The sequence below is a fragment of the Marmota monax genome, unplaced genomic scaffold (assembly GCF_021218885.2).
Source record: "Marmota monax isolate L192 unplaced genomic scaffold, Marmota_monax_Labrador192_F-V1.1 WCK01_AAM20220418_F8-fsc00114, whole genome shotgun sequence".
In the NCBI taxonomy this organism is placed as follows: domain Eukaryota; kingdom Metazoa; phylum Chordata; class Mammalia; order Rodentia; family Sciuridae; genus Marmota; species Marmota monax.
Window position 1 is genome coordinate 5,249,758 of NW_026694943.1, and position 23,830 is coordinate 5,273,587.

Genomic DNA, 23,830 nt, shown 5'->3' on the forward strand with positions numbered 1-23,830 from the left:
GCATTATTTTAGATGTGAGCATGGAAGTAGCATAAAAATTAGAATAAGACTAATTTTAAATTATGAATATACCATATAAGAGCAATATCACATTAGAACCAAAAACTTAAATGATTATCATGCTATCATTTATGTATTTTTATAAAGCAAGGTAAAAATGCATGAGAAGAAAATACAAAATATTTCCATTAAACTTTATTCTACCAAAGACTAATCTACAAAATAATTACTGGAAGAAGAATGGTCCATTTATTTTAAATTTCTAGGCAAGCAGAAATTAATTTTGTGACATCTAAGCCTTGGACAAGCAGCTGCTAAATATTGAAATGAAACCAAATATGCAAGATTTGACAGGATGAGACATTTCCACCAGTCCCACCTTCAACTGATGTAACTGTAATTCCTTGGTGGCTCGGTTAGACTGACGTCCAGTCCTGAGACTCACTTTCTCCTCCATTTTTTTTAGCCATTCATCAACTTGCTGGAACTTCTGCTCCATCAGCCTCAGCTTGTTCACTACGTTGTTGAACTGCATCCGGGTCTCAGACAGTCTGTGCTGGTAAGCCTGCCAGTCCTGCCGGAGCGACTCGAGCGCCCGATCCTCTGCCTGGGGGATGCCTGATGGGATCACGTCCTCTCTGGTGTGCAGCACTGAATTGAGCAGTGCCTGTCCCTCTGCACAGTGCACTTGCAGTTCCTGAGGACCAAAGGTATGGCTGTCACTCCTCATATCTCACGTTTGTGGGGGGTCAACCTGTGTCATCTCACCCAAGCCAACTGGACCAGCTTGAACCTCATGCCAGAAATAAGTGATTTCATTCCAGGCTATAAAAAGTGTGTACCAAACACTGAATATTGTTTCCCAAGTTTGGAAAAAGATTCTGATATTTTTCTAATTAAAATTATCAACAGTAAACCCCCTCCCCCAATTTTTCCAATCACCAGTTTCTGAATAAATACTTGAAATATGGGATGTGAGAGAATTTATCTAACTGCATGATGATTTGTACTATATTTGACTTTCCAGTTTACAGGCAAAACCACTCATGATTAAAGGACTATTGTTCAAAAGAATAACCTACTTTCATTATGGCTCATAATCAGCTTAGAGTGCCTGAGGCCTGGTACTGTGACATTAAGTGAGCTCAGTGTTATACTTGTGGCTGAGAAAGGAACAATGGGTCCCCTTTTTGCTAAGGCGGGATCCTTGCCAGAGCTATACCCTAGGGAATGTTGTGGTCAAGAAAAGTTGTGTCTGGAGGCACACAAATCTGGGAGGTTGACTCAATACACCTGCCCACCAGGTGTTCCAGGTACAAATATATTTCCTTCGCTCAGGCATAAGCCGCCAATTACCAAAGAGCATAAGCTCTAAGACTTGATTCATACTGAACTTGTAGCATAGCATAGACTCTTTAAGAAAGAAAAAATCTTGTATCTTTAAAGATGTTGGCAAAACAAGGCGAAATATATTTATTTCTAGTCACACAAAAATTTAATCCATATTATGTCTTGATATGATCATCTACAGTAAAAGGAATTAAGTCAAATGTCTCCAAGAATGTTCAAGGTACCAACATATTTGGTAAAAATACAGTATTATGAAAGAAGTACTTACTATTACATATAACCATTTGAATTTGCTGATATCTGATCATTTTTACAGAAAATATAGCAATCTCAAATGTTTCCAACTAATAGAACATTTTTCTTCAGGTATAAAGTCACTCCTAGAATGATGTAATGTGACTATGTAGGTACACAGAAACAGAACAAAATCTATATGGTAAAACTGTCATCCAAATGACCACAAATACAGTAATTGTGTTCCAAAACTCTTAAGACTATTTCCAAGGTAGTTTTTTGTAATCTTTTTTCCTAATTCAAGGTCAGTGGATTTTTTTATAAAAAGGGCCTGACAGTAAGAATTTTAGGCTCCATGGGCCTTTGGGGCCTTTTAGGCTCCATGGGCCTTTTATGCTATAACCGCTTTGCCAGTGTAGCAGTTTTACAGCCGCAGATAGCACATGAAGGGAGTGGTGGTGGGGTTCTAGAAACACTCTACTTAAAACACAGACCTTAGAGCCAGGAGCTGGAGTGAACTGATCACTGCCCTGGTTTATTAGATATTCCTAGTATATCACCCTTCCTGTATATGATAAGATAGTTAGTTTAATCTATTACACAAATCATCATTCTCCAAGGCAAATTCTTATATTTCCAATATCTCAAGTATTTATGCTGACAAGAAAACAGTTTGATACTTAGATGTAGATATATTTTCTATGACTCACATTTGGGCTTTGGTTCACATAAAGTAACTCCTGCTTATGGGCCATGTTGCTGGCGGATCCCTGTACCACTGCAGGAGGACAGCAGGATCCTGAAGGAGTTCTGTTCCCACCTGGAGCATCACAGTGCTCCACCACTGCTTCCTGCCTCTGCGTCCTCCATGCTTGTGAACATATGTAGTGACCCAAATGTGACAGTATAAGAATTAATGATTGGTAAGCCAGAGGTTGGAGTTAGGTTTGGGCAATTAATCTGACTGAAGTGCAATATATTCTTCTGACCAGAAACAAGAGAAACATCTGGTAACTTGTTGGCCCAGTTCCTTTGCCTGTCCAGAATGAAGTGCTGAGAAGGGTTATTCACAGAAAACAGTCAACAGTACTCAAATAAATTACAGCAGCTAAGCCTGGAGGATTAGGACATCTTATTCTTTTAAAGTAGGATGAATAAGACCCTTGAGCAAGCACACAAAATTGTCACCCTTCTAGCTTCTATTTGTTTATTTTGTGAATAAACCAGATATTTAAATAAAGATTCCCTCCCTTCTCACTTAATCTGCATAATGACTTTGTAGCTGAAACTGTCAGAGTTCTCTTGGGCCTAAAGTCACATAATGAGGCAGGTCCTACCAAGGATGACAGCTCAAACTTGCTGTCCAAAACTTGTTCTCTTGACATCATAAAACACTGAGACCCAACAGAAATAAAATTTTATATATCCATGATAACCATAAAAGCCCCTGATTTTCCATCTTGTCCAAGTTGAAGGGACATCTTTCCCAATTATGAACCAGTTTTAATCCTGCCTGACAGCTCGTTAGGAGGTTGCTACACACTACTGATGGAGCATGGAGTGGTCTCATTGACTCTTCTCCAAATCTCTATCATATTCCTGGGAACCCCTTCTTGGGGCATGCTACTGACTCCTCCCCACCTCTCATGGTAAGATTAAGGGCCCCCTCTTTGATGACACCATAAGATCCCTTGCATTAGTATATTGTTGGCCTTACCTCATTATTATAGCTGTCTACAACTATGGGTTTGCATTACTTACCAGATTGCAAATTCCTCAAAGGAAGATATAGATAAAATAACTCAATCATTCGTACCTGAAGAAACTAGTAAGGCATCTGCATTCTGTTAGGTATTCAATGAATGGAAGGAATGAGTAAGTAGAAAGGTTACTACCCCTTTCCCCAATGTCTGACATCTCACCGTAGATTGCAGCTAATTGGCCTGACAGCCAATAATTTTTCTAGCTCTTCTTCTAGAACTCTGACTCTAGGTCTATATCTTCAGCAATGTGGGAGGTTCTTCTTGAAACTAGATTGTCCAAGATATTTCTACCAGTTTGTCTCAGAGTAGCATCACATTTCATCAATTCCTGTGTATGTCCCACATACAAGACTCTTTCAGGGACACGCAAAGCAGGAGTGTCAGTCACTACCATATTCTAGATCTCTGGCTGCTCCTGTTAGGGGCCACCTTGGTAGTGGGCTGAATAGCCCAACAGCCAGTCCTGCTGGTCTAAACTGCCCACAAAATGATCAACTCACATCTATTACCAAACTCCCAGAATGCTCTGGATCAAACATTACCAGGACTGTAGTTAATATGCATCGGCTCTCTATAGGACTCAAGGTCACATTAATTCAAGGTTCTATTGCTCAAAAAAATAATTCCACATTCAGAAGGAAGAATCTTTGTTTTAGGATAAAATAGATTTTACCTGAAGGTCCCGCAAGGTTGTCTCATGGGTGTGTGCGTCACCCTCTAGAACTGAGTATCGGTCAAGCTTTTCTTGTTCTTGTCCCAGCCACACCTGAAAGGCCTGTAGGTCTCTCTGATACTCTTGGTGCTGACGAACCAGTTTTTCAGATTTGGTAACCACTTCCTGCAATTAGCATTTAGAAGAATTTAGAGAGAAAGTGATGCATTATGATGCATAGTCTCAAAGTGCCCTATGAATCCACTTTTGGAATTTTAGAAAAGCACAATTTTTAAATCATTAGAATATGAACGCTTTCCTAGGAGAATAAGAATTTAAATTTTATTTGCAAAATAGAGAAACAAATATTTCAGAAATTAAAATGGGTTTTAAGATCATTTTGTTGAATTAACTCCCTGATCTCTCATTTTTTTGTGAAACATTACACAGAATTTTTGCTTTTCATAAAAATTCACTTTTGTTAATGATGAAAATTGAATATTTTTTATTGTGCCTTAGATGAGAGTTTGGGCTCATTTTGGATTTACTTTTCTAAACTGTCAAATAAGGTAGGATATGTTCTTAAAAAGTGTTTTAATTTTCTTCATGTGGTCTATTTGAAAAATGATAAATATTATGATTATTTCTTACTTTAAAAAAAAATCTCATTTTTCGATAGACTGTAGCATTTATAAGTTTTCATTATAAAGCTCCAACAGATTTTTGTCAAATTGGCACATTTCTAGAAATTTTTAGTGAATATTATTTCTACTTCAGCAATTTTCATAAATGCTTACAATATTTTGAAAGTTTTTGTTTGGTTTTGCCAGAGATGCATTTAAAATCTTAAAATCCATTTTGTTTCTATTGCTCTATCTGGTCTTACAAGGGTGTCATTACTGAATATCAGTGAGCCTTGAAATAAGCACAGCTCCAAACACCCCAGTTTGGGTGGGTCTCCAGGAGCCTGGTTAGCCATACCTTGGCTCTCTCTTTGATTGTTTGGTATCGTTCCTGCAGATCCTGAAGTTCTAACTGGGTGACATAGTGCTCTGTCATGCCCGCGCCTTTGACTTCAATGGTCTCCAGCAGGCTGCTATGACTCAATACTTCTTCATTTAACAACTAGAGAACATTTAAAATAAATAAATAAAACAGTTACTCCATTTACCACTGTATCAGTGATACTACTAAACCTAAAATACTTTAAGCGCATAGTTGACAAGTGACCTCAAGTCACCCATCCACCTATCACTTTACACATCTAAATGATATAGATACACATGTGAATATACACAGGCATATCTGTCTTTGTGTATATTTCATATCTGCTCCAGATCTTCCTTTAAGATACTATTTTGCAATTAACTACTTTAAATTTCTACTTGGCTTTCTCAAACTTAATCTCTCCATAAATGGGCTGCTCAATTCTGCCCCATCCCCATTCTGCCCCAGCTCCTGTACAACGCACTTCCCCTTCAACCTCTTTTTCAAACAGTAAACACTACCACTTCCTCCCAGATGGCTAATCCAGAAATCTGGAAGTCTTCATTGTTCCTGCCTCTCCATCCTTCTATCCATAATGAAGCCCTGTTAGTTCCACCTACCAGGAGATCATGATACTGTCCCCACATCTCCTGTAAGCTCCCTAGCCCAGGCGCCCTCATCCTTCACTGGGACTTTGCAGCTGTCTCCTAGACAGAGCTCCTGCCACCAATTCTTGCCCCATCCTTTGTCCCATACTCCCCACAGATCCCTTTGTGGTAAAATGTTTCAGGATTGAAAAAGAAAACATGTTACTCCCCAGCTTAAAATACCAGTTATCTCCCCATCTGTGGCAGGACCGAGTAGAAAACCCTCAGGGTCACCGCCATGGAATTACACGTGGTCAGGTCCCGCTGGACCTGATCACCCCGTGGCACCTTTGCCTGCTTCTCTCTGGTCCAGCAGTACCCTGCCTTCCTCTGCATCACTGATTGCACCAGGTCCTTGCTTCGTTCAGGGCCTGTGCCCATTCTACTTAATCTGTCTAGAATTGTCTTTCCCCAACTGCCTCCCAGACTACTTTTTCTTTGCTAAGTCTTTTAGGGCTTAGTGTGTACATTCCTGTTTCAGACCATCCCTGTGACTTGATCTCAAAAAATCTACATTAGCCTTTTCCAAATTACTTCATCTCACATTCCATAGTACTAACTTACTAGTTATTTATGGATTTGTTTACTTATTGCTTGGTGTATACGTTTCCGGGACAGCTTAGGACATGACATTCCAACACACATGCCTAGCTTTGCCTGCTTTATTCACCTAGAATGCAGCACAATACCTGCCTACAGCAACCTCTCAATAAATACTGATTGAACAGATATATAATTTAATTAATTAGCTGATTAATTATTTTAATAGGTAATAAATGTAAATCATTATGAAGCAGAAAGTTATGATTATACTAAATTACAGATGCATAAAGAGACCTAGAATATTAAGGGACTTGCATAGGTTACATAAGAACATTTAGTCGATCAAATGACTTCCACTCATCATTTGCTTGGCATCTGAAAAAGAGCCAAATGCTTGGGAGGAAACGAAATTAAGCACCTCTAACCACTGAGGGTGAGGGACACAAAATTTACAAAGAGATATGACACAAGTGCTATGAGAGAATAGAAGAATCTGGGCTGGGTTAAGGGGTACTGCAGCCAAAACAATTTCTGCACTAATTCAGAAAGGTCAGTGGAGGCTGTCAGGTGCAGAGGCAAAGTGAGGAGGACTCGAGGAAGAAAGAGATTGTATGAGATTCAGTAAGAGAGGAGAGGGCAGGAGAGGAGGAGAGGAAGATGGCAGAGGAGATTATGAAAATCCTTACAGACCTTGGGGGAGACTAATGTTGTCTTAGAGGCAAGTGAAGGGGAGGCGTGATGCTCTAAGATAACGGGAGATGGAGACAAGAAGCAAGGTGAGAAATTAGGGTGTACTTGGAGTTCAGGAGAATGGGATGGATCAGCAGGATTAGTGGTGATGTGACTGAGGAGGAGGAAGGAGGAGCCCGGGAAAATGAGTCAGTATGTTCAGTATGGAACCATCCACAAGAATCAAACTGAGAGTACAAAAGCTGAAGAATTTCAGTGTGGAAGGTAATAAGGACAGCTTAGGACACAATATTCCAACAAACATGCCCTGGAGCAGGGCTGTAGCCACAAACAAAAGGTTTCCCAAAGTTTATGTTTGACTTATCAATGAAATAGTTTAAAGATCATACCCTAAATATTATTTATTTAAAAAAATCTTCACATGCAGTCCTATACTAATATGAAAATGTTATGAAAAAGTGCACATAGGTAGTAATTCAAAAGGACCTGATATAAAGAAGCATTTTACTTCCTGGTGGTGAACAGTAGAGGATATGAAAAGGTCTTATTAAGTGGCTAAATTTTAAATGGTGTGTGTCCCCAAACATAGGTGTATATGATTTTCCTAGCAGAGTAAATTTTTACTAAGAAAATAATGACAAGTTAAGAAGCCATGAGAAATGATAGTACAAGGCCAAAATATAATTTATCTATGTGTGCAGTCCTGGCATGCAGGTAACATTTTTATCCGACTGTGGTATCCCAAAAAAAAGCCCATAAGAGATACTTGGCACCTGAAGTCCAGCTCTAACCTTGGCTTTGCCGAGCGCAGTCACCTTCTCCCGCAGCTCTGCACACTGCCTTTCGGACTCATTGAGGCTGGCTTCCACACCGTCCATCCAGCTGGAAAACTGCCGGACGTCATCCTGATAGCTTGTCCATTTAGAAAGAGCTCCTTCAAGCTGACTGAAAAGGATTTGAAAGGAAAATATCCATACTGAGAGTCCTTAGGAGCTGACTTTTGTCATTGACTTTTGGCACACTTAGGAGTGCCTCTTTCATCCACTCCAATCAGCAGAGGATCCAGAGACCCAGGATAGGGGCAGACTGGTGAGTGGGCAGCTCGCCTGGGCTCATCGAATGCAGGTCTAGCCCCCCAGAGAAAATGCCCCCAGGAAGAGCAGGACTTTTCTGTTGAGCTGAAACTCTGGGCACAAAGAGAACCAACACTCAACTCTATCAAATCCAGCAAGACATTCAGAGCAGGGGACAAATGAACTGTACACAAACCCACAAGGCAGGAAAGAAAGAAGGAAGAAAAAGCATAGTAGCCATGTTTCATGAGATTTAAAAGTCATTAAAACACCAGGTGAAAATAGAGTAACAGTCTTTCAAGTAAATACTAACAATTATTTCTCTTGCAGAAAAGTACTTCTTTGTGTCCATACGTATGCTATGTACCTAATTCCTTTCATCCTATGAATTCCATTCATCATCTGAGCCTGATTTTCCTGCTGCAAGTTGAATGCCTCTGTATCAGGTGCTGTCAGTGCCTTGTCCTCATCCTCAGACCCCCAGTGCTCTGTTCTGCCAGTCCCTAGCTCTCTCAGCCTTAGGATGTTCTCTCATCCCTGATCCACCCTCAGAGTGAAGGCACTGCAGAGGAGGAGTGCCAGGGGACTGTTGCCCTGGGGCCAGCCCTCCTCCACCCTTTTGACTCATGGGAGTGTGTCTGCAAATGCCTCTGTTCTTGTGCCTTTGGGTGGGATGACTCTGAGGCACATGCTGTGCAACAGTTCCCTGTGTCACCCAGCCAGGTGAGTTCCTGGTGACCCACGTGGCAACCTGTTGGATAATACGCCCTTTAATGCCTGCCTCCCTTACTTGACTTTCTTTCCCACTCCCAGCTGGTATCTCCAGGGGTCATCTCCCTCATAAATACTTAGTTTTAATCAAAGTATTTCTCTATTACAAAGCACTTATTTATTTATTTTTTATTTTAAACAGCAAACAATAACAAAAAGAAATATGCCTTTTTAGTTAGTTATACTAAAATGTAGTCATAGTACTGTAGTTCAACATAAATGCAAGGTTATACTTGCTAGTTTCTTTTGCTATGAGAAGAGAGAGAGAAGGAAAAAGGGGTAGGGGGAGGGGAAAGACAGAAGGAAGGGAGGGAGGAAAGGAGGGAGGGAGGGAGAGAGGGAGGGAGGGAGGGAGGGAGGAAGGGGGAGGAGCCACAGGAAGCCTGTTATTGAAACATTAAGCTGATCCTTCAGTAAGGTTTGCCAGCGCTTGGGTGTAGTTTTACTTACCTTTTACAACGAATGGCTGCAGACAAGAGGGATGCCCACCTCTCTTTCACAGCCTGCAGCTGCTGCTGGATGGCAGGAACGCCTTCTGGAGAAGTGTTCTGCAGAACATATTCCCCCCTGGTCACTATCATTTTCATCTGAATCTCTTTTTCCTGTTTCACTGATAGCAGAGCCTGTAGAAACAAATACAGAATCCCCTTGTCATTTGCATGTTAAATATGCAACAGCTTCAAATATTTCAGAGCTCCTGAAAGTGGCATATGCAACTATGCCACAAAGGCCCCATGGGAAGTCAGTTGCTGGTGAGTGCCAGGAGCCAGTCACCAGATACCCGCTGGTCTCTTAGTGGCCTGGGCATTGCAGGTTTTGATTTTTCTCTGAATGATCCCTTCCTTCCACTGACGTTTTATGTTCCTGGTTTTAACAAGGGGAAGGAAGTCTATATTTCAGTAGCATCCATGAATTCTCAAAGGTCACAGGATGCAGAGCTTATAAATGTTGAGATTCTAACACACACTTCTATAGAAATAGATTCTGGGCTCCAAGTTCTTCATAAGCCTTATTCTTTCTCATGTGAGAAGGGAGTTTTTTTTTTTTTCCTTTGCATGACTATTTGCTTTAAATTACTTTTTTTTTATTGGTTGTTCAAAACATTACAAAGCTCATGATATATCATCTTTCATACATTTGATTCAATTGGGTTATGAACTCCCATTTTTACCCCAAATATAAATTGCAGAATCACATCAGTTACACACTCACGTTTTTACATAATGGCCTATTAGTGACTGTTGTATTCTGCTACCTTTCTTATCCCCTACTATCCCCCCTCCCCTCCCCTCCCATCTTCCCTCTCTACCTCATCTGCTGTTGTTCAATCCTCTCCCTTGTTCCCCCCCCCTTTCCCCTCACAACCTCTTATATGTAATTTTGTGTAACATTGAGGGTCTCCTACCATTTCCATATGCTTTCCCTTCTCTCTCCCCCCACTCGTCTCTGTTTAGTGTTAATCTTTTCCTCATGCTCTTCCTCCCTGTTCTGTTCTTAGTTGCTCTTTTATATCAAAGAAGACATTTGGCATTTGTTTTTTAAGGACTGGCTAGCTTTGCTTAGCATAATCTGTTCTAATGCCATCCATTTCCCTGCAAATTCTATGATTTTGTCATTTTTTAGTGCTGCGTAATACTCCATTGTGTATAGATGCCACATTTTTTTTATCCATTCATCTATTGAAGGGCATCTAGGTTGGTTCCACAGTCTAGCTATTGTGAATTGTGCCGCTATGATCATTGATGTGGCAGTATCCCTATAGTGCGCTATTTTAAGATCCTCAGGGAATAGTCAGAGAAGGGCGATAGCTGGGTCAAATGGTGGATCCATTCCCAGCTTTCCCAGGAATCTCCATACTGCTTTCCAAATTGGCCTCACCAATTTGCAGTCCCACCAGCAGTGTACAAGTGTACCCTTTTCCCCACATCCTCGCCAACACTTATTGTTGTTTGACTTCATAATGGCTGCCAATCTTACTGGAGTGAGATGGTATCTTAGGGTGGTTTTGATTTGCATTTCTCTGACTGCTAGAGATGGTGAGCATTTTTTCATGTACTTGTTGATTGATTGTATGTCCTCCTCTGTGAAGTGTCTGTTCAGGTCCTTGGCCCATTTGTTGATTGGGTTATTTGTTATCTTATTGTTTAATTTTTTGAGTTCTTTGTATATTCTGGATATTAGGGCTCTATCTGAAGTGTGAGGGGTAAAAATTTGTTCCCAGGATGTAGGCTCTCTATTTACCTCTCTTATTGTTTCTCTTGCTGAGAAAAAACTTCTTAGAAGACATAAAGGAGGAGATAAAAAAATTCTTAGAGACAAATGACAATACAGACACAACATACCGGAATCTATGGGACACAATGAAAGCAGTTTTAAGAGGGAAATTCATTTCTTGGAGTTCTTTCCTCAAAAAAAGAAAAAACCAACAAATAAATGAACTCACACTACACCTCAAAAACCTAGAAAAGGAAGAGCAAAACAACAGCAAATGTAGTAGAAGACAATAAATAATTAAAATTAGAGCAGAAATCAACGAAATTGAAACAAAAAAAAAACATTGAAAAAATTGAAAAAACTAAAAGTTGGTTCTTTGAAAAAATAAATAAGATCGACAGGCCCTTAGCCATGCTAACGAAGAGAAGAAGAGAGAGAACTCAAATTACTAACATACGGGATGAAAAAGGCAATATCACAACAGACACTACAGAAATACAGAAGATAATTAGAAAGTATTTTGAAACCCTATATTCCAATAAAATAGAAGATAATGAAGATATGGATAAATTTCTTAAGTCATATGATCTGCCCAGATTGAGTCAGGAAGACACACACAATTTAAACAGACCAATAACAAAGGAAGAAATAGAAGAAGCCATCAAAAGACTACCAACCAAAAAAAGCCCTGGACCGGATGGGTATACAGCGGAGTTCTACAAAACCTTCAAAGAAGAATTAATACCAATACTTTTCAAGCTATTTCAAGAAATAGAAAAAGAAGGAGTTCTTCCTAATTCATTCTATGAGGCCAACATCACCCTGATCCCGAAACCAGACAAAGACACTTCAAAGAAAGAAAAGTACAGACCAATATCTCTAATGAACTTGGATGCAAAAATTCTCAATAAAATCCTGGCGAATCGAATACAAAAGCATATCAAAAAAATTGTGCACCATGATCAAGTAGGATTCATCCCTGGGATGCAAGGCTGGTTCAATATACAGAAATCAATAAATGTAATCCACCACATCAATAGACTTAAAGACAAGAACCATATGATCATCTCCATAGATGCAGAAAAAGCATTCGACAAAGTACACCATCCCTTTATATTCAAAATACTAGAAAAACTAGGGATAACAAGAACTTACCTCAACATGGTAAAAGCTATGTATGTAAACCTCAGGCTAGCATCATCCTAAATGGAGAAAAACTGAAGGCATTCCCTCTAAAATCTGGAACAAGACAGGGATGCCCTCTATCACCACTTCTATTCAATTTAGTTCTTGAAATACTAGCCAGAGCAATTAGACAGACAAAAGAAATTAAAGGCATAAAAATATGAAAAGAAGAACTTAAATTATCGCTATTTTCGGATGACATGATAATATATTTAACAGACTCAAAAGGGTCTACAAAGAAACTGCTAGAGTTAATGAATGAATTCATCAAAGTGGCAGGATATAAAATCAACATGCATAAATCAAAGGCATTCTGTATATCAGCAACAAAACTTCTGAAATGGAAATGAGGAAAACCACTCCATTCACAATATCCTCAAAGAAAATAAGATACTTGGGAATCAACCTAACAAAAGAGGTGAAAGATTTATACAATGAAAACTACAGAACCCTAAAGAGAGAGACAGAAGAAGATCTTAGAAGATGGAAAAATGTACCCTGTTCATGGATAGACAGAACTAACATCATCAAAATGGCGATATTACCCAAAGTTCTCTACAGGTTTAATGCGATGCCAATCAAAATCCCAATGGCATTTCTTGTAGAAATAGAGAAAGCAATCATGAAATTCATATGGAAAAACAAAAGACCCAGAATAGCAAAAACAATTCTAAGCAGGAAGTGCGAATCTGGAGGTATAGCAATACCAGAGTTCAAACTGTACTACAAAGCAATAGTAACAAAAACAGCATGGTACTGGTACCAAAACAGGCAGGTGGACCAATGGTACAGAATAGAGGACACAGAAACCAATCCACAAAAGTACAACTTTCTTATATTTGATAAAGGGGCTAAAAGCATGCAATGGAGGAAGGATAGCATCTTCAACAAATGGTGCTGGGAAAATTGGAAATCCATATGCAACAAAATGAAATTGAATCCCTTTCTCTCGCCATGCACAAAAGTTAACTCAAAATGGATCAAGGAGCTAGATATCAAATCAGAGACACTGCGTCTGATAGAAGAAAAAGTTGGCTACGATCTGCATACTGTGGGGTCGGGCTCCAAATTCCTAAATAGGACGCCCATAGCCCAAGAGTTAATAACAAGAATAAACAAATGGGACTAACTTAAACTAAAAAGTTTTTTCTCAGCATGAGAAGGAAGTTTTAATTCAAAGTTATAAAGTTGGTAGTGTCATCCAAAGACAAAGCTTCTTCTCTGCTCTTTGTCTGGATTTTCACAACACCCCCCCGCCCGCCCGCCCCGGTTCAGCCTCTCATGGCCCCTGAGTCTGCTACAGCAAGAAGGGACTGCTACCAACTTCTTATGTCACGTTGGCTCTTTCTCTTGCTCATACTTGCCGCCTCCCTGGTGCCATTCTCAAATCTCCATTCAATCACCTTTGCCAGGATAACTCCCTCCATGATTCTTAAAAACTTGGGTAGGAACCTGATTTTCTAAGAAACCTGCTCCACCTCTCAACTCTCTCCCCCTTGCATAGTTCCACACCTGAGTGTCCATGACACCCATACACACATCCCCATCTGTTATTGTCCCCTGCATTTCAACCTCAGTCTCAATGAGATTCCTGAGGACAAAGGCCACTTCTTACTCATGTCTGATTCCTTGGTGTCAAGACACAGTGCCAGTCTTCTGCAAGGCGCCCAGGGGATATGAATGAAAGGTATGAATAGGAATGAAGGTAGATTAATTGTTTTCATCACAAATGCTACATAGAACTGATACCTTAGGATAGGAGACTAACTCACACAGGCAGGCAAATGAGTTGAATAAGGTGGACAATGCTTTTCCCTCTAAAAAGTTTCATTGAAATATTTTCTTAAAATAAATGGGTCATGTAATTTTAAACTAGCTTCTTAACTGGATATCGAGCAAGCAGCCACATTAGGTTTTATTTTGTATTTTGTTAAGTATTTTTAGGCAAATACATCTAGGGTCAAATGATCCATGAATGCTTGGGCATGATCATAATAAGCAAATGGTATCACACCCACAAAATATTCTGAGACTTCTATTAGACACAGTGTGATCTAATCAGACCAGGTAGAAGGAAACTTGAGAAATTTTGAGAAAACACAAATTTTGCAAGTCGGAGATCTCTAAAATGCACACCTCAAGCTTGAGCATCCTGCTGTCCAACACACTTTTGTCGGATGTTGGGTGACAGTAAGAATCCAGCACGTGAACGGTGTCTGTCATCCAGTCTTGCAACTCTTTAACCCCAAGGGAGAACTGATTGTGCTCTGCAACGATTCTGTCCAGTCTTGACACTTTCTCCTGGGAAAGACAGAGACAGGTTTTCACTCTCCACTCCTCACCCTGCACAGCCCAAACCTTTCTTTAATTGATGGAATTTCTTCCTAATACCTCGTCATAGTAGTTTTCAGCTTTTGTTTATCACATTTGGCTCAACTGAAACCACCTATTCCCATTGACATACATTGTTTCAGTTTTAAAAAATAACTGCCTGAGATTTTGCAGTATTTCTAAATTATATATATATATATATATATATATATATATGTGTGTGTGTGTGTGTGTGTGTGTATAAAATAAAATATATTTTAGTTGATACATAATAATTGCACATATTTACAGAGTGCAGTGTGATATTTTAATACATATATATAAGGTATAATAAATAGAGCTAAATTTGAAAGCTGAGACTACTCATGTTGTTTAATTATAGTTCATATCCAACATAGTGTAGACTTTATAAGGCTAGGATAGAGTTCTTAAAGCAAATACTTACTGCCTGTTAATATCTAAGTAAATACAAATGAATAAAAGTTGTTCATCATTCATTCTAATTTTAGGCATGTACCTGATTTTTGAAAAAATAAAAAGGGACTTATTCATAGAGTAAATATGAGTATAAATGGATGGCACTAGAGCAGATTATGCTAAGTGAAGCTAGCCAATCCCTAAAAAACAAATGCCAAATGTCTTCTTTGATATAATGAGAGCAACTAAGAACAGAGCAGGGAGGAAGAGCAAGAGGAAAAGATTAACATTAAACAGAGACACAAGGTGGGAGGGAAAGGGAGAGAAAAGGGAAATTGCATGGAAATGGAAGGAGACCCTCATTGTTATACAAAATTACATATAAGAGGTTGTGAGGGGAATGGGAAAAAAAACAAGGAGAGAAATGAATTACAGTAGATGGGGTAGAGAGAGAAGATGGGAGGGGAGGGGGGATAGTAGAGGATAGGAAAGGTAGCAGAATACAACAGTTATTAATATGGCATTATGTAAAAATGTGGATGTGTAACCGATGTGATTCTGCAAACTGTATTTGGGGTAAAAATGGGAGTTCATAACCCACTTGAATCTAATGTATGAAATATGATATGTCAAGAGCTTTGTAATGTTTTGAACAACCAATAAAAAAAAATAAATTAATTAAAAAAATAAATAAATAAATGTAGAATATATCAGTGTGACTATCTCAATGATAGAAATATTTGAAAATTGAAGACTTAAATTATCAGACTCAAATTATTTAAGTAAGTTTACTTAATAGTGAGGCCAAAGCAGGCCAAAGCGTATGTGTGAATGGGTTTGCATCATGCTGGTTGACTGCTCTCGATGTGCCCTAGGGGGTCCCATTTACCTTTTTTCTAAGCTAGTTGAAGATATTTAATCAGTTATATAAATCACTGACAATTCTGAACTCTGCTTTAGAAACTGAAACTCTCAATCCATATATCTTTGACTACTATATAATGAATATGTGGAATTTAGGCAAACAAAAAAGATTATTCCCAACTCATTACATTGAGTCTAATAAAATTTCAACTGTTTTGAGTCCTTTTTTTTTTTTTTTTTTTTTGCTAATGGAATTTAATTCAAGATGTTTTGGAACAAAAATTCTGACTTGTACCTTTGTGTATGTCCTGAGTCTCCAAAATCAAAGCCCTGAAGAACATATCATTTCAGGAACAAAAATGAAGTATTTGGGGCATTCGTGGAGATAGGAATTCTCCTGGGTCTTTGAAACCTCCCTTCATGTTTTCAGAGAACCGCACTAAGAGGCACAGTACACATGACGCACTTGGATTGCAAGCCTGGGGAAATGGCTTTTGCATGTCTTACTGCTGAGTTGGAGATGCCCTCCTTGGGCGAGTCAGATGGACGCCCTGCACAGCTCCAATCTGCAACACCAACATCGCTATGGCACTCACACACAGCACACGGCAGGCATTACCTTGGTTAGATTGCTTAGCGCTAGATACTGAGAAGACAGCTGCGACACTCTGTGCATAAAGCTCCTGCTGGCAGCTTGTCCTTCCCACAGCTGCTGAGCTTTCTCTTTCAGCCTGTTGAGCTGAGGCTCGTAGCAGTGAATTTCCTCAAGGACAGACTGAAAAGCACAAGCAAGTTACCATTCAGAGGCTGGGGGAAAGCACACGGCAGATGGACGGACGGAGCTCTGGACCACAGAACATGGAAATAAACACTGTCAAGCGATCGGCATCACCTGAAGGCCTTTGTATCTCCAAGCTACACACAAGTGGAGCACCATGGGGGAAGGAAACAAATCAAACCTCAAAGGAAAGGAGGAAAACATACAATATCTGTCATAAAGAAGGAAGGGACAGACTACATCTCAAGGTGGCATAGTCTAACTCCAGGGTGCCCAGCATGCATCTGAACGCAGGCCTGGTGGACAGAGGAAGGGACAAAGATGCTCTCCAAGGGATCAGGTCTCATCACCTGGAGCTTCTGCTGCTCCCTCCTCTTGGCTGGCAGATCGTAGAGGCGGCTGCTGCTTTCCTGAACCAGCTTCTCAGTCTTACTCAGCCAGGTCTGCACAGGTTCTGCGCTTACCTCAAAGTCCTTCATTTGGATCTTTAGATTCTGTAGGGTTTTAGTATCAGGGGCAAAGCAAACAAAAGTCAAGCACCAACTTCTTTATTTGCAATTCAAAGCCTACTTCCCTCTGGAACCACCCCTACTGCCCATGTTCCCTGCTTCTGGGATGTTTTGTTCTTCACATTGATACCAGTATAATTTCTGAACATCCTTTAAGAACCTTTTATAGTTCTACTGCTTAAAATATATGTTTCTATAACTTTTCTGAGCAAAACCCAAGAGAACACACCACCTTCTCACTTCTAGGCATTTGTTTCTATGCCAGTGGTTACAGATTTTTATCATAGACTGGCTGCACTGTGATTTTCACCTGCTGCAGGCTGTCTGGTCTCCATGCCTAGCTTATGAATCCTGGGAAGGGAGAATCTGTGCCTTGCACTTCCCAGGACACACCATAGTACCTTATAGGAGTATAAATCATCCATCTATCTATCCAATCTATCAATCAATCTAGTTTACATGTTTTTATGTTCTCAGTAAAGTTTTTTTCTGATTTCAAAAGAGAAAATACCAAATAGTATGGTGTGCTTCTTATGTAAGAATGTTGTAAATACTCATAGACGGTCTGTGAGGAAACTATTAGCCCAAAAGTTAATAGCATGTCATTACGGTTCCATTTCACATTAGCAAAGATGTCTATATCTGCTGTCCATTACTTATAAAGTGCTAAATTGATGTGAACTTTAATGTTGTTTGTACTACTATGTGAACCAATTAAAGAGTTTAAAAATTAAATCAGCACTTCGGGATAGTTTTGTCCAAAAGCAAGTCCATAAAGTTAGCTGAAACATCTAAGTAGTACAGACTAACAGAGCCTGTGGAAGAATGCCCTAGGCCCCATCTGTGCCAGTCTGGGATATCTACTGTGAGGGGCCACTGGTGTCTCTATACTCACTTCTGAGGGAGATGGGTAGGCTATGGGAATACTTTGGAAAGTTAAGACATTAATAGTTGGATGTCTTACAGGCACACCAAATTTAATGTAAACTAAATTGAATGGATTATTATCCTTTCCGTAATCATGTCTCAGTTGATAGCATCATCATCCATGCCATTCTAGAAACTGAGGACTCAAACTTAACTTCTTCCATATGCCCCTTGTATAATTAACTACCAAATCCTGTTGAGTTTTACCTTGGGGGTGAATTTGCCATTTATTATTTCCTTATTTGTTCCCTCATTTCTTTTATCTGGACCATTATGAAAAGCTTTCTTTGGTCTTCCAGCTACTCACTATTCCCCATCTGGTCCATGCTGTGCTCAGTGAACTAACAAGTTTATCTCTAGCTTAAAGACCTGCAGATTGCTGACTCAGCCTTTCTCGACCAGGTTCTAGGAGCAAATTAAGTCTTGGTGCCCCAAAACATCCATTTTATGGAATGAATTTATTTTCTTCCTATGCCCTACAATAGGATGTTAGGTTTTATCCTTAGGAAAACTGTCTGGGTTCAGATAAGGAACTCTAGTCAAGAGTCAAGGTCAAACTGCTTAGTACAAAAGATATTTCACTGTCTGGCCCTAATCTTTGTCTCAGGTTTTATCTCTGTTGTTGCTGTAAAATTTCACATCAGTATCAGACTTCTCAACATCCCCCATACATTGTTGGCACTCATGACACTTGGGCCCTGTGCATTCAATTCCTTCTAGGTGGAATTCATGCCCACCGTGGCAAATTCAAAGAATGCTTGGCCATCAGTATTCTGTTTAAATGTCACCTCTCCGGACACCTTCCTTGACTTCTCTAAATAGTCAGTGGCATCTGTCTATGAGTGACTTCTACCCCTGAACATGCCTATATTAGATTACAAATAGCTCTTTGGGGACTGTTTCCCTTCCAGAAAGTAAACTCTCTGAGGGCAACAGATTGGCCCTCTCAGCCACACAGGGCCTGGCTTATTATAGTCATTATTTATATTATATATATATATATATATATTCCTAATAGGACAGAAGGGAGGGAGAAAGGAAGGCATGGACCAAATCAAAGAGTTACACCCATCATGAAGAGAGGCAGATTAAGGAGACAGGCCCTTCTCCTCTCTTCTTCTTTTCTCTTGAACAAGGTAATTTTGCAATCACCGTGGATGCTTCAGAGCTCAGGGCAATTACACTAAGGATTCCTACAGGGTTAGTGGTAGAATTTCAGGCACTGCACAATGGCTGCCACACTAGTGATAGAATGAGGCCTGCGATGGAAGAAAGGTAGCTGTTAGCATCGAGTTCCTGCGTTAGGAGAGAATTAAGGAAATACTCACTTTCTCTCCCTGAATAGTAGTTCTCTACAGTTATTTTTCCCTGCCCCACTAATTATGGTCATGATTACATTCAGGATTTATTTTTCCAGGAAGTATTGTTTTAAAAGGGAAAGATGTTCTCTTCTCCATGCCTCTGCGTATTTTCCTTGAGAGAAGAGCTGGTATGTTACATAGATGATCATAGAAGAACAAAACCCCTGCACTGTGGCAGTGAGAACCCTGTGCTTATAATAAATGGTCTCTGTAGAAAATGAAAGGGCATCAACTTTCTCTCTTTGCACACTTAACCCCTAAAAAACCTACTACCTGATATTTGCATAAGTTACGTCCTCTCATAACTAGCATTTTGTAACCATAAAGGGATTTTCTCCCAAACTTGAGTTACTTCAAATGAAACATTCAGTACTGTGCTTAAATGTTTCCTTGTGAATGTGCTTGGGCAAGTTTGTGGTGAGAGGCCCTACCGTGCAAGAAGCCACCTCCTTCCTCAGGGTTGCTCACACTTCCCAGCACTGAGCTGTCTTAGAGCTATTCAGTTGTCCATCAATATTCAAAGAGCAGTGACTACAATTATTGACAAGGACCTTGGACTCATTGAAACTATGTTTTAACTGACAACAAACAGGACCCTGTGGTTAGCCATATCATACCTCCAAGGCAGATTCCTTTTGGTGGAGGTTTGAATGAAAGCTCTTCCAATCTTCTTTTGCAGTTTCAACCTTGGCCTGGACACTGTTTGCTTTCTCTTTGGTCAGCAGAGCACTCAGAAGTTCTCCCTTTGACAGCATTGTGTTCAGCTTATGCTGCCCATTTTCACTTTCTGATGAAAACTCCTAGAAAGAAAAGCAAAATATGCTATATTTTAAAATTCTTTGATTTTTTTTTCCATGTATTTCTTAGTGTGAAGAGAAGAAATAAACTACTTTCATATGCTAAGTAACCTAGGTCTTCCTTTAATAGTTAAGTTGTAAGGTATTTTATTTATTAATATAAATTCTGGCTTATTCCAAAAAGGTTGTGAGATATCTTATAAACTATTAAATAAAAAAAAAATAAACGAGAAGAAATGAGGATCAGGAGAAAATAAGAGTTGCAAAATAATCTCTGGTAAGTTTATTTTACAAAATAATGCCCTGTAGTTCTGTGTAATTGGTGGAGCTTGATTATGACTTTGACTCTGAGTATCCTAGCTTCCAAAACAAGAGTAAACACAACCAACCAGGTACAGGACTGGACTCAGGACCTGTGCAATACAAACCATCTGCTCAGCAGAAGCACAGCTGTTCCTAGAAAGAAACAGCAGATGAATTTCCCTGGGAATCTTAATGAAGTAAACACTGTTACATGGAGTAAATGGCACCATTATTAGCAGTTTATAAAAAGAGAACAGCAGAGTAATTTATAGGATTGTCTTTATGAAGGACAAGTCAATGGCATAATGCCAAGAGTAACTCAACAGTGTGGCCACAGCACGTACTTTTCCCATGATGTGGCTGGATCCAAGGAGGGAATCTCATCCTAAATAAACAAAAACTCTACATTATACAGTAAATAGCCATTGACATTTTCAGGTGAAAATGTTGCATAATATTTTATGCAATGGAAAAGACATGGAAAGCATAAGCTCAAGGTTATTTATTCTAGCAAGAAACAGAAGCAAGGATGTTCTGTACTGCAGACATTGATGAAAGAGGCTTGTTATAATTTGGGTGTAGTTTGTCTTCCAAGGATCCTGTATTGGAAGCTTGAACCTTGGTGTGGCAATATTAGGAGGTGAGCCTACTGCAAAGTACTTAGGTCCCTGGGGACAGGCCTTGGGGAAATTCAGTTTGTTCTCTTGGGATCCAGAGTTAGTTTTCAGAAGAAGATTATTCTTAAGGGACAAGCCTGGCTTCTTCCTAGTCTCTTTGGTTTCCTGTCTGATGATAAAGTCTCTTGTTCTTCCATGTGCTCCTGCCATTGTGGTGCCATTGCCATGAGATCCTCACATAGAGCTGAGCTGACACCACTGCCGTGACCATGAACCTTCAGAACTGTGAGCACAATAAACCTCTTTTATTTACAAAGTAGCCTACCTCAGGCATATCATTATAGTCATGAAAAACGAACTTATATAGAACCTTACCAGAACAACTGTTTTAATGGAGGTACTACCCCCATCCATGGGACTGGGTCAGAGAAAAGCCTGGCCTCAAAAATTGTACTGAGTTTCTCCAGCACAGGCAAGTTGGTAATTGATGCTTGAAGATTCTACTCCCTAGGCTTGGAGAAAAACTGGAAGAATTTTCAATGGGGAAAGTTTTCAAAGCAAGAGTTATCTCATTATATTATGAACAAAAAAATTAAAAAGTCAAATGTATATGGACAGTACTGCTAAGAGCCAAAGCAAAGTAATATGATGCATGGCATTTTTGGTTGAAAGGTGATGCCAGCAAGCCATTGAGATGATATGATTATGTTAAGATTTGCATTCATATGGATATTAGACTCCTGCTGTCCACCTCGGCCTGCTATGGGACTCCTGGAGAGTTCCCATTGGTTGGGGAAGTGCGGTAGGAGGGAATTCCGGAGGAGGGACTTCCTGTTGGGGTCCGGGAGAACACCGCGTGGGTCGGTCGGCAATCTTCCCGGAAGCACACGGGGCATTGGCGGCAGTTTCAAAAATAAAGTTTGTTCCTGCTTGAGTGGCTCGTGATTTTGTGCCCAGCCAGACTGCAGCACAGTACTACTTAAGAGATTGCTTCCAGCAAAGAAACTTCATCTGTGGGCACTTACACATGGTTTTCTACGTACATATGCCCTCTCTGGGCGGAAAAAAAACACTCAAATTTCATAAGCAATCACTCAAGACTGTTTGTAATCAGAAAAATCAGACATGCAAAAGTATGAAACACAATGTTACTGTGTATAAAAAATGTTGGGGTTGAAGGTGGAGTGTGAGATGGCACCACAAAGTTGAAGTTAGATGAAGGAAGACTAGGAAAAAAAACCCTCCAAACTTAAGCAAAATCCAGCTGTAACTCTTGCTGTTTTACACATCAGCTCTGTGACTTCATTAAAACTCTTTGACCCTATTTGTATATTGGAAATAAGAACCATAAGAACCTCACAGTTCCTAATGTGGTTGGAGTGAAAATTGAATGCAAAAATCCACTTGGAATGTACAGGCTCATTGCTCATTGCATACAAGAGCTTTGATTATCTCCTAACCTCTCATTAATACATAAAATAGCATGCATTTATGAATATAAATGGACTAGTTTCTTTTCCCTTGTTTCAAGTCAAGCACTTATTTGAAATTTGATTTTGTTAAGCAAAACTTTCATATGCAAGGCACGTTTCTAATTAACCACTCTTGTTAGAATTAACAGATAAATTCTTACCTGTATTTTCTGAAGACTTGTCGTCACTTCACTAATATTCTGAGGTATATCAAAACATTTGGCGGTAGTGATCTTTGCATTAACCAACCACTGCTGGAAATCCCGGAAGGCTTTTCTAAACCTTTGCTGCAAAATCTGTTCTTTATTCTGGCAGCCCTTGGATGCTTGCAAACAAAGACTGAAAAAGTGATTTAAAAATTGAATGAAAAGGAAAATGATAAAATTGATTAAAATAATATTTGATAGAAATGAGTTCTTAGAATATACATTTATTTCTTTTAGTAATATATTTTATGCTTAACTAAAATTATTATTGAAATCACACTTAAAATAGCTTCTACTTGGTCTAAGTTTCCTCTTTCTTCTTTACTTTTTTTTTCTCTTTTTTGAGATGGGGTCTCACTATATTGTCCAGGCTGATCTTAAACTCATGAGCTCATGTGATCTTCCACCTCAGTTGGAATATAGTACCTGGGACTACAAGCATGTGCCACCATGCTCAGTTTAGCTCTAACTTTGTATAAAAATATTGAAGCTGAGATGGTGATGGTACCTGTTGTCCCACCTCCTCCTGAGGCTAAGGCAGGAGGATCTCTTGAGAGCCAGGAATTTAAGACCAGCCCAGGCAGTATAGTGAGACATTAGAGAAAATAAAAACAAAATATTTTGAACACCTGGAAGGTTCTTGCTCACCAGTTATATTCTTTAATCAAGCCAGAAACTTTCCCACTGTAAGTACTCAGGTCTCTGGAAAATCGACAAAGTTCATTAAGCTGAGACTTGAGATCCTCGGTTGTGGGCTCTGCTTTTTGTAGATCATCTAGGATTTCCTAAGAGAGAAAAAACAAGCATTTAAATTAGGCAATTTCCATATCCTCACATTATGTATGCACAAATCATTATTAGTGATTTAAATAATATAAATTATTAGTGAGGAACAAAATAATATAATAAATTCAGTAAAGAAGTGAGGTATATTTATAGGACCCCACCTGTATTCTTTTCTAGCCACAAATATATACTTCAGCATCAAATGTAAAATAGTCAAAAGCTTACTTAAGCTTTTGGTCAAATGACTCAAATTGAGATAAGAAAAAGAAAAAATATCCTAAATTATTAAAAATGGTCTGGCTAGATCATTAGGGGATGTGTATATTATTTAAAGGTAAAGAAAGATCAGTTTG

At 39.3% G+C, this 23,830-nt stretch overlaps 1 protein-coding gene across 14 annotated transcripts in view; it reads right to left on the reverse strand.

Moving 5' to 3' along the window:
• Syne1 (spectrin repeat containing nuclear envelope protein 1) overlaps nt 1–23,830 on the reverse strand; it is a 428,383-nt gene that overhangs the window by 187,746 nt on the left and 216,807 nt on the right. For 13 of the 14 annotated variants that reach the window (XM_058573624.1, XM_058573630.1, XM_058573631.1 and 10 more), the window contains 11 exons: nt 23,340–23,476; nt 22,647–22,824; nt 19,914–20,096; nt 16,850–16,993; nt 16,341–16,496; nt 14,246–14,410; nt 9,161–9,333; nt 7,658–7,811; nt 4,981–5,124; nt 4,021–4,185; nt 380–697 (listed from right to left, as the gene is read on the reverse strand). In XM_058573624.1, coding sequence (XP_058429607.1) covers nt 380–697; nt 4,021–4,185; nt 4,981–5,124; nt 7,658–7,811; nt 9,161–9,333; nt 14,246–14,410; nt 16,341–16,496; nt 16,850–16,993; nt 19,914–20,096; nt 22,647–22,824; nt 23,340–23,476 — 1,917 coding nt within the window. The remainder of the gene's footprint in view (nt 1–379; nt 698–4,020; nt 4,186–4,980; nt 5,125–7,657; nt 7,812–9,160; nt 9,334–14,245; nt 14,411–16,340; nt 16,497–16,849; nt 16,994–19,913; nt 20,097–22,646; nt 22,825–23,339; nt 23,477–23,830) is intronic. The other variant, XM_058573632.1, reaches the window with a different exon arrangement.